The 11777-nt window shown below is 33.4% G+C and overlaps 1 protein-coding gene across 2 annotated transcripts; it reads right to left on the bottom strand.

Moving 5' to 3' along the window:
* Positions 1-455: 455 nt before the first annotated feature.
* On the bottom strand, positions 456-4333 carry LOC120258207 (glucosidase 2 subunit beta). 2 transcript variants are annotated; one of them, XM_039265566.1, is made up of 7 exons: positions 4167-4333; positions 3975-4088; positions 3288-3383; positions 2988-3170; positions 2794-2905; positions 1833-2061; positions 456-832 (listed from the first exon to the last, which is right to left on the bottom strand). In XM_039265566.1, the coding sequence occupies exons 1-7, from the start codon at positions 4297-4299 to the stop codon at positions 824-826; spliced, it is 876 nt and encodes a 291-aa protein (XP_039121500.1). In that variant the 5' UTR covers positions 4300-4333; the 3' UTR covers positions 456-823. The 2 variants fall into 2 exon arrangements, with proteins under 2 accessions (XP_039121500.1, XP_039121501.1); XM_039265567.1 differs by lacking the exon at positions 1833-2061.
* Between the last annotated feature and the right edge of the window lie 7444 nt (positions 4334-11777).

Below are 11777 nucleotides of genomic sequence, written 5' to 3'. Positions count from 1 at the left end.
GGTGACAATGTTAAGAATGAAATTTTAGAAAAAAAAATGACTGAAAATCATCAGCAACAATTAAAAATTGAATAAAAAGATAAGAATTATTTGACAATTAAAAAATTTCAGAAAATAAAAATATATATAATTCACCCCAAATATATTATTTGAAGAGTGTCTTAATATTTCAGATTCTTTTATATTTACTCAAAAGGCTCTCATTACTGTTAAATTGATAAATAAAAATTATAATGCAAGTGTTTAAAATTTTACACTCAAAAAGTACTAAATTTCACTCATTAATTTATAGATTTGTCAGCAATTATCAATTTTTCACAAGGGTGAATTTGTAAAAATGTCAAGAATGACCATGAACGTATCATGATAAATACTGCATCATATTACCATTAAACTTCATATTAAGATTGAATAGAAAAGAAGATAAACATAAACTTCATATTGAGCAGCATTCATAGCTTGCAAAGAAGGCATCCACATTCAAAGATTTCTTCCCTGATTTCCTTGCTAATCACACAATCACAAAGCTTTTTAAACAAGTGAAAAGATACAAATTCTCCGAGCATTCTCTATAATAGTCCCAAATCGAAGCAACTTGCGAAGATTTCATTATGCTGCATTTTCCTGCAACTACAAGAATTAAATTGTGTGTATAATATCAAAAGCCAAACTTGGAAGTATAGTCTACTTCTTCAATTTTGCTGGAAGTGGTTGCATTGGATTATGGAAAAATCGGTAGCTTGAATCTTGAGCTCCCTTCTAATGGCAGCAACTTGTAAGAAGATAATATTTCACACTCTGACATCATAACACAATCTCTGATCTATATAACCTGATGAAGCAATGAATGTGTGAGGGACATTCTCATGTATGACTTCAAATCTAAGTTGGTGATTTATAGAAAAAGATACAGATCAGAGTCAACCAAAAGAATTAAAAACTACAGATACATTTGACATAGATAAGAGATTATTGCACACTCTAATCAAATGCATTCATTCTAAAACTTCATACGTGAGATATTATAAGCGGGGAGGTATGAAATTAAGTGTGAATAGGAAAATGAAAAGAGTATCTCTGACTTCAATATGTTGAAGAAAGCGATTTGGAAGAAAGAAATATAATACAGTGATCATATTGACAGAATGGAAAGTAGGCAATTGATCAATTAATGTCCTCACAATTCCACAATAAACACTCAGACCTGAATAAAAAAAAAACAAGAAAAAGGTTGTTGCGATAACAGAAGTCAACTCCATTCGGTAAAAATTTCCATGATAAACTTAGATCGAATATTTAGTCAAATAATGTGGCAAGTTCTTTGAAAGTCAAGTTTCTCACAGGTTTCCCTGTAAGCCACAATTTTGAGCTGTTCAAATGCTGGCAAATTTATATATACCCCAAAAAACTCCCTTCCTAAACCCCTCTCTCTCAGTTCATGCTATCTGCCAGCCACTATGGCCATTCAGGTTCAAGTAGAGAGGTCTGAAACATCAGACACTCTATTAGAAGATATGTGGGCTAGCTACATCACAGGCAATGCTCCACCAAAGGGGTATTATGAAGAATCAAACAAGATGTCAACAAATTATAGAGAACGGGAGGGGTTGCCCCAACTCAAAGGGGAAGTTCATATTCCAAGAACATTGCAACGACTTCCGAGGCTTGGGAGATGGATATCTATGGGAGCTGAATCATGGGAAGAATTGCTGGATGATATTATTCATCAGGATGGCCATAAAACTAGTCATCAATGTAATTCTGGAAGCAGTGACTGTGTAAGTCTCAAATCAAAACCATTGAGACTAGAAAAGGAAGCTACAAGACATTACCGAGGAGTACGAAGGCGACCATGGGGTAAGTTTGCAGCAGAGATAAGGGACACAGCAAGGAAAGGTACTCGTGTTTGGCTTGGAACCTTTAGTACTGCTGAAGAAGCTGCGTTGGCGTATGACAAGGCTGCTTTGAAAATGAGAGGCCCACAGACTTACCTTAATTTCCCTCTGGAGTTGGTAACAGAGGCTCTTGAAAGAACTTGCTTTGAACAGACGGTTCGTCTCTCTATTTCAAATGTATATGGGAGATCTTATAATGCACAAAAAAGAAAAACTAGGGAGTTTGATACCAAAGATGAAATTGTAGCTAAGGGACCTCAACAGAAGAAAATGAATTGCATAGAAGAGGAGGTCAGCAATCAGAAAGAATTAGTGGAATTATATGACCTTGGGAATGAGTATTTAGAACATTTCATGTCGTCTTTGTGAACAAGACAAGGAATCAAATTTGAAGGCAGAATAGTAATTAATCTAGTTGTAATTTACAAATCCTAATTTGGGAATTCATGATAAATATGTGGATAACTTTGATTAGATACTGCAATTGGTACAATTTATTGTAAGTAAATCTATAAATCATTTTAAAAAAAAAGTATCATAATTCTTCTTTTCACATCGTTAAGTACTTTCTCATAAATTGTTGTTTATGCAATTTAGAACATAAGTTGATACAACCTAGCCAAGGGGCACAAATTGAACTTCAACTTCTTTCTTTGTTCCAAAGCCATGTTTGCAATTGTCCTATACCATAACTTATATCTGCATAATTAATCTAGTAGAAAATACAAAAACGGTATAGCCATCTCCTAACAGTTTCTAGTTTTCTTTCATTGCTAATACATTGCTGGAAACAAAATTTAATCAAGGTTTCTCATAAACATAACTCAGAATATTGAGAATGCATGAATCAAGGTTTCTCATAAACATAACTCAGAATATTGAGAATGCATGAACTTACTGATTCCTTCTCAAACAGAATCTCCTATGAGATCTTCTGCGTTGATATTGAATACAGAAGGCTGCCAGACACACAACAAAGGCTAACTCTAAAATGATAAGGAGTTTTAGTCCTGCACACAAACACCAAATACTAGTCAAATGAACAATTGTCAGCTGTGACATATTGCTTTTATATCTTAGCAAAGAAAGTACCTTCGAACTTTTCCATAAGATCCTCCATATCAAATCTAGATTTCCTACCCTGTGTAGTATGATGTTCAAAATTCATTGAATTTAATTCATTGATATTTCTCTCGCCCAAGAAATTCCCATTTTTGTGGCATATGTTAGGACAATTAAGTCCACTTTCATACTCATCACTTCCATCACAACAATCTGAAAAAATACAATCACTGCCACTTAATAAAATGAAGTGCTGATAAACAAGAAACAAACAAGTGCCAAAAAGAAAAGCATACAAGGAAAATAATGTCTTCTGTCAAATATATATACCACAGATGCGATCATTTACTTGAGAAGAAAACAAAATGCGAGGTGCATCCCCTAAATTTTTACAATAAAATCTGCCTTCAGGACAGGCAGAAGTTCCTGCAACACAATATCATCAAATATTAAGTCAATTGTAACATGACAACAATTTTTTTTTTCACAATATTGATGAAAATTTAGCTAATTTTTTTGTAACATGACAAACATACTTTTGCAGATTATTGGCGCACATTTAGCTGAACTTTGAAGTCGATTGTAACATGAAAAACATACTAAAGTTTGAAGTCGATTGTAATATGAGAAACATATCATTGAGGAGTATTGGTGAAAATTTATCTTGAGTTTTGAAGTCAATAGTGACATGGCAAACACATTATTCCAGAGTATTCATGAAAATTTAGCTAAATTTTCAAGCAAATTGTAACAGGCCAAACATATTATCGAAGAATATTGATGAAAATTCAGCTAAATTTTGATAAAATTTTCCTTTACTCATAAATCTTTGCAAGCAAATTCATTGCGCAAACTATCAAATAGCATCAAAGATTTCAATTCCTTAAGTCAAAGATATTGCGCATCAATAATATTACCAAAAAAAAAGGGGGGGGGATAAATCCAAAGCATACATGAATGCTAAAAACCAAAATACAAACACTAAATCAAATGAAAGTGCTTAATTTTGCAACAGACCTGGCTCGTCAGTACCATCAGAACAATCGCAATAACCATCATTGAGCCGATCCTTTCCAAAGGTCTTGGATCCATCCCTGCACTTGATCACCGTCCCTTCATAGTACTTCGCATCTGGAGAAGGAGGAGGGGATCGATCGACGAATCCAATACCAATGGTTAGGGTTTCGAGAAGAAGGAAAAAGGGAGTACCTTGCGGGGAGACTCCGACGAGAGAGAAAGCCATGAGCATCGCCGGCGGCGAGGCGAGGAGGCAAGCGGGAACGAAGAAGAACATGAACCGTCGGATCTGCGCCATTTCGTAATCTGACCGTTGGATGGACATGACAACTCTTTCGAGAATACTCTTGACTAGAGGAGGGAAAAGGCCGACTTTTGGCCCGGCCCGGCCAAACCCGCCTGTTCAACTGAATCGGCAGGCCGGGCCGGTAACCCATAACCAGCCTGCAGTGTAGCGGGCCCGGTTACGGATTAAGGAATTTCAAATCCGTAGCCCGGCAGGTTGATTCATTTTTTAAAATTTTAAAATTTTTATTTTTATTAAAAATTATTGGTTATTGTATTGTTCGGGATTTGAACACATGACCTTATTTTGATACTCAAGCAATAACTTAATTTGGTACTCTAAAAGGAAAAGTATTTATATAGATAGAATGTTGACTTTATTTGTGCACTTTCCATTTGTTTAAGCTCATATAAATATCAATTTCAATATTTTAAACACTAGTACTTGATGAAACTCACACTATATTTATTTTGATTAATTATAAAATATATTTTGGTGTTCTATGTTGAAAAACCTTCCGTCTAATAATTTTTTTATTTAATAACAACATAATGAGTACAACGATAGCAACTTTTAGAATTCAAAACTAAATTTAAGAACAAAAGTCAATCTCAATTGTAATGGATAGATAAATAGATGATAATTTTGATCTAAATAAAAAGAGAAAAAATTATAAATAAATAACCTCATTTAATTTTTGCAGCAAGTTAACCACTAGACCCTTTAGTCTTTTTTGAAAAATAATAAAACTATAATTTTTTTTTTTTGAGAAAGACGACAAGCGTCGGAACCCAGGAACGAACACGTGGGAGAGCAGCACTCACCACCGAACCGTGCCCTCACCTTATGCGAGATGGGGATCAAACTAGGGGAGCTGCGCTCAACACTCGAGGCGAACACCCTACGCAAGAGACCCGATGCCAATAGACCAAATGGACGTTGGCTAAAACTATAAATCTCTAACAATTTTTATTTTTCAATTTTTCTTATAATCTATGTGTATGCTCCTCTTGATCCAATCATTTTGTATTTAATATTATTTTATTTACTTTAATTGTTATTAACATAGAGAAAATATTCATCATTCAATATTAAAATCTATTGTTTTTAAATTTATTAATCATCTCCATTATTGAAATTATTTAAACAAAATATAATTTATATCAAATTATTTATAAAAAAAATATAATTATATAAAATCGACATAATTTCATTGATGTAATGTACTATAAAATGATCCTAGGAAAAATTAAAATTTAGTCCCATATCAAATAATATTGGTTTTAAAAACATTGCCAACAACATTTAATAATGAACATTTAACAAAATAAATTAGCAACTTTAAAATTTTTTAATAATGCAATTTTTTTGAAATTATCTTAAATATTTTTTTTTAATAATTATTAAATTTTATACAAAAAGGGGAAAAAAAGTTTTTGGCAAGGATTGAACTTGAGACACAAGCATTGTTTTTGAATTTTTACATTTGGATCATGGATTGAGGGCTTGGGAATGGTAATCTCATTCCCAAGCCCTTGTTTGGTAACCAGGAAAGGCATGAGTTGCCTCCATGCATGGGAAAAAGATTACTCCTATGAGAGGTATCCTATTCCACCCAAAAATGGGGGGAGAAGTATGCCTTAGCTATAAAATTACTAATTTACCCCTAGCATATATAATTACATATTTATATATTTAGCTTTACTTATTAAATAATTTAATTAAATTATTTTGAGAAATTAAATCAAAATCAATAAATGAAATTAACTTAATTAAACATATTTAATGATATTAACTAATTTAATAAATATATAATAGTTAAATAAATTATTAAGATTAATTATAAAATTATAATATATTGAAATATATATTTATATTATAAATAATTAATAATAAATAATGGTAAATATTTATCATTAAACATAATCCATTATTTTATATAATATCATACCATTTACCTATAAGAGTATTGATGTAATTTTACTACATCTTACCTTTTTACTATTTCTATTCCCAATCCTTATTCCCTCAATCCAAACACATTATTCACATTCTCCTTATTCATATTCACATTCATATCCTTTTCTTATTCCCCCTATTCTCATTCCTATTCCGCAATCCAAACGGGCTTACTTGAGCCAACCCACCTATAAATAATTTATAGGAATGGCTTCTTTACAAAAATATATAATTAATACATAAATCTTAAGTTATTGACATTTAGTCCCACATCGGCTATTTTATGAATCTAATATTTACATATAAAAGGAGTGATGGTCATCCTAACCATTCTATTTGAGTTTTATTTATTTTAAATTATTTTTAAATTATATTTCATAGTTAAATTTTTTAAAATTAAAAATTAAAACAAAACCCGGTGGGCCGACCCGGAATGGCGGGTTTCGGCCCGGCCGCCGGTTTGGGGGAGTGGCCCGGGCCAGGTCCGGGTCAGGGTCAGGTTTCGGGTGGCCCGGAACCGCCAGGTTCACCGGGTCAACCCGGCTCGCCGGTCCGACAGTGTTGGCCGAGCCGGTTCCAAGTCGGACCCGGCAGGCCCGGTTAACCGGCCCGTGCCCCCCTCTACTCTTGACTTACCAGAGAAGGATTATTCCGTAATTGACCTATGTTTGCATATATACCCTTCAAATAGTTGAATTATATAAACACCCCCTCCAAATTTCTAATGCATGACATGATAATTTATGATTTTATTTTATTAAAAAAATTAATGATTGATTATGCTCATTTTAAAAAATAATAAATTAAATAAATAATGATAACCGGACTAGTGTCCCATTAAAATGGTGAATGGGTAACACATGGATCAACCAATTTCTCTCCATTCATCAACCCACCAAAAATGGTTGGCTGGGGAGGGTTAATTGTTTTTTTTAACGATTTTACCCTTCTAAGATTTCTATAATTACAAACTATGCCTTTTTTTTATTAGGTTTGAGCCACTATTATCTATGTTTCCCATCGCTCAGCTGTCGATCTTTCTCAACCACCAACCTCACTGTTCGCAACGAGAAGTGATTTTTCCAGCCTTTTATTTTCTCAGCCTCTCATTTTGGGCACCGAGCTTTTGTTTTCATAGCAGTCAACTTGTTTGTATGAAGGTTTGAGTTTGAATGCCTGCCTTCAGTACTTCAATTGATTGGTGTTTGTTAAATAAAATCTCTATTTTTTTGTGGGTGTGTGTAAATAATACAGTTTTTCTTCTTCGTTTTTCATATATTTGGTTGTGTAGATTTTGAGATAATTAATTTGACCGGTTTATGTTAATCGGCATTAAGCAGAAACTTAAATGTATTAATTAAATAAACATCTAAACATCGACAGCATGCTATATTTTTCTTAGAAGCAAGATAACGGAACACCATCTGGATGGTTGGCTAACATGAACTGCAATAAACTAGTTTTAGATGCCATAATGGAACAGGATTAATATAATAAATGTTGGACAAGCAAAGTGGATAATTTACATTTATTATGCAATATAGCAAGATTATATAGCACAAAGAGTACATATAAAGGGCATTTTGGTAATAATAAGATATAATCTTACTTTCTGTAAAAGCACTTTTAGAAAAAAAAATGTTTTTTTTTAAATTCTGTGAACACACTTTTTCTTTTGAGAGTGCTTTTCATGAAAATATAGAAAAGCACTATTCTGCTAAATTTTCATGAAAATACACAATCCAAACATATATAAACAATTATGCATTAATCAATCCAAACATAAAATACAAAAAAACACTTAAGAATAATGTGTTTGCCATATCACTATTCTGCTAAATTTTCATGAAAATACAAAAAAACATTTAACCATCATCAAATAAGATTTGTAATATCTTATATTTTTTTTTGTTTCGGGACTGAAAATAAATTATATTACTTTTCTATTATATTTTAAGTCTAAAGGGTCCTTTTGTTTTGTTTGAGGTTTCTAGTTTTTTATTTGCTCGAGAAAAAAATGGGTCCTTCCCTAAGGTAAGAATTTACCTTACCAAACAATCTATTAAAAGATATAAATAAAATAAGTCTTAAACTTGTTTATTTCGTCTTTTTAGAAATGTTTATTTTTCATGGGGGGAAAGGGAAATTGGAATTGCACCAGCTTTGCAGAAATCATGTTACCAAATCAATCACTTGAGTATTCTATAAAACTATCACAATTATATACAATATATTGTTGATAATTTACACTAGTTTTCTCAAAAAATAACACAGTTATATGCTTTGCATTGCTGCAAATTTACACCAATTTTCTGTCAAACCAACACAATTATATGCAATGCAACGCTGACAATTTATACTGAGTTTTCAATAAAATGAACTTAGGTATACACAATCCATTACAGATTTGAAGGAGTGTAGATTCATTGTTGATTCATTCAATGTGATCAAACATAGAAGGAAATAATAGTTTATCACCTGACTAGAAAAACTCCAATATAGGATCTGGTAACCTGAGGCGAAACAAACTTCAAGCTTTGTATCATGTGATAAAACAGTGAGTTATTAACTCAGCGGATACACTGATCAATAGAAAAAGAGAACTTATTTTTTTTTTTGGGGAAATTATTCGATACCTTCATTGCTTCAAAGTTACAAGCATTTATAATAATAGAAACCCTAAAAAAACCCTAGAATGTAAAAAGATCCCTAAGAATAAACAAAATTAAAAGAAATAAAATAAAACATAAATAAGACTTAATAAAATGCTATAAAAGTAAATATCTTGCTTTAGTCTGCATCAGTCTCCTCCACTTGGGAAAAACTCGTCCTCGAGTGAATATCAGAGTACAAAGGAGCTTTTGAATCACAGAACATGGATAAATCTGCAACATTGAAGGTTTTGGAAATTCCCATACTATCAGGAAGAACAACCACATAGGATTTTCATTAATTTTTAGGTTGTAGTTTGTTGTGAGTCCCAACTGGAAACCTCTCTTTACGCAGAAACACCATAACTTGATCCCCAACTTGAAAGCTCTCATGTCTCCTATGCTTGTCAACTGCTTTTCTTATATCTCTTATTTGCATCTTCCAACCTCCGTTTGACTTCCTTGTGTATTTCCACAACCTGTTCTGCCATATGCTTAACTTTAGTGCTAGAAATACCACACTTCAGAAGTTTGATCAAGTCAAGAGTGTGTTGCGGTGGTTTAGTGTACACAATTGAAAATGGAGACTTGCCTATAGAGCTATGAACTGCATTGTTATAAGCAAACTCTGCTTGTGGTAATGCCAAATCTTAGTGCTTTGGTTTATCTGCACAAATACTACGAATCAGATTACCAAGAATTTTATTGACAACTTTAGTCTGACCATCTGTCTATGGCTGAGCAGTGCTACTAAAATTTAAAGAGGAGTTAAACATTCTCCATAAGGTACGCCAAAAATGCCCAAGAAATTTACTATCCCTATTAGAAGTGATTGTCTTGGGAACTCCATGCAAACGGACAACTTCTCCGAAAAATAATTTGGCCACCCCAACTGCATCTGAAGTCTTCTTACAACGAATAAAATGTGCCATTTTTGAAAATCTATCAACCATTACAAATACTGAATCGACACTTCTCTGAGATTTAGGCAATCTCGAAACAAAGTCCATAGATAGGTCTTCCCAAATATTTTCAGGTACTGGAAGAGGCATGTATAACCCAGTATTTTTAGTATGTCCTTTTGTTCTCTTGTAGATAAAACATCTATCAACAAATTTGGTTACATCCCTTCGAAGTTGTGTCCAATAAAACTTTTATTTAACTGATGCAATTGTCTTATCACACCCTAAATAGCCCTGCCAAAGCTCCTCCATGCAAATCTTCGGTAACCTTCTCTCGTAGGGAAGTTCTAGGCAAACACAACTAATTTTCATGCATCAAATATCCATCATTTATATGAAAGAGATCAATAGACTCATTGTGCGACACCTTCTTCCACACTTCAGCAAAATCTTCATCATCCTCATAAGTCCCCTTTATTTGCTCAAAGCCTACAATCTCATTACTTAGGGTAACTAATCAAATAGCTCGCTTACTCAAAGCATCTGCTACTTTATGTACACCTGATTTGTGTTGTAATTTAAAAGGGAACTTTTGTAAAAACTTAATCCACCTGGCATGCATATCACTACTAACTTACTTCTGGCTATTTAAATATTTCTATGCTTCGTGATCTGAGTATAGCACAAACTCTTTACCAATTAAATAATGTTCCCAAGTTTTAAGAGCACATACCACAGAATAAAATTCTTTATCATATGTGCTCCACTGCCTTCTGGTATCACTGAGCTTTTTACTGAAAAATACCAGTGCCTTTTTTCTTGGGATAAAACAGCACCAATTTCAACTACACTTGCATCACAATCAACTTCAAACAGCTTCTCAAAATTTGGGAGTGCAAGAATTGGAGCAGTACACAGATTCTCCTTCAAGAGTGTAAAACTATTATCTGTCTCCTTACTCCACTGAAATTTACCTTTCTTTAACCATTCTGTCATTGGGGCTGTAATTGTACTAAAGTTCTTGATGAATCTCTGATAAAAATTTGCTAACCCATGAAAACTGCGAAGTTCTGACACATTTATTAGTGCAGCCCAGTCTCGAATCACCTTAACTTTAACCTCATCAACCTGTATTCCATCAGTAAATATCACGTATCCCAAGAGTAACAGTTCGTTGCCATAAAACTGCATTTCTTAAAATTAATATATAGCTTATTCTCCTGCAAGGCAATCAATACCTCCCTCAAATGCAATATGTGGTTTTCCTCAGACTGACTATATATCAAGATATTATCAAAATATACCACCATAAATTTCCCAATAAAATGTTTCAATACCTGATTCATCAACCTCATGAATGTGCTTGGGGCATTAGACAATCCAAATGGCATTACCAGCTATTCATACAACCCCTCCTTTGTCATGAAAGCTATCTTCCATTCATTACCAGGCCTAATTCGAATATGATGGTACCCATTCTTCAAGTCAAGTTTGGAAAACCACTTTGCCCCATATAATCTATCGAGCATGTCATCCAGTCTTGGAATAGGGAATTTGTACCCTACAATAATTTTATTTATAGCCCTTCTAGCAATACACATCCTCCAACTCCCATCTTTCTTTGCCGTCAATAATGCTGGCACAACACAAGGGCTCATGCTTTCCTGGATATGACCATTTTGTAGTAACTCTTCTACCTTCTATTTCAAGATCTCACTCTCTTTCGGATTCATTCTATAATGAGATAAGTTTTGTAAATTGGCCCCTGGAATCAAATCTATGCGGTGTTGTATATCACGCATAGGCGGTAATCCATTTGGTATCTCCCCTGGCATTAAGTCCTTAAATTCTTGAAGTAAGGAACGCACCAATTTAGGTTGTGCTTCTTCCTGAATTTCACCAGTCATTAATATTGGCTTCACAACCAAGGCATGGACTCACCTCGTCTCTTTAACCTCAGCCTCGAATTCCCTGGTGACTGTCAAGAAAGTTTTCTTCTAGGAAG

Source organism: Dioscorea cayenensis, chromosome 4 (assembly GCF_009730915.1).
Source record: "Dioscorea cayenensis subsp. rotundata cultivar TDr96_F1 chromosome 4, TDr96_F1_v2_PseudoChromosome.rev07_lg8_w22 25.fasta, whole genome shotgun sequence".
NCBI classification, from domain to species: Eukaryota; Viridiplantae; Streptophyta; class Magnoliopsida; order Dioscoreales; family Dioscoreaceae; genus Dioscorea; species Dioscorea cayenensis.
Note: the sequence above shows the minus strand (reverse complement) of the source record. Positions and strands in the feature narration are given on the sequence as shown.

Bases quoted from the DNA above. Each gene is read 5' to 3' on its own strand.
- LOC120258207 (XM_039265566.1), bottom strand. From the start codon at position 4,299: ATGTCCATCCAACGGTCAGATTACGAAATGGCGCAGATCCGACGGTTC. The intron at 4,089-4,166 runs GTACTCCCTTTT...CTCCTTCTCCAG, and splicing joins CGTCGGAGTCTCCCCGCAAG to ATGCGAAGTACTATGAAGGG. The intron at 2,062-2,793 runs GTAAGTTCATGC...CATTTGAAATAG, and splicing joins TTCTGTTTGAGAAGGAATCA to AGAGACGAACCGTCTGTTCA.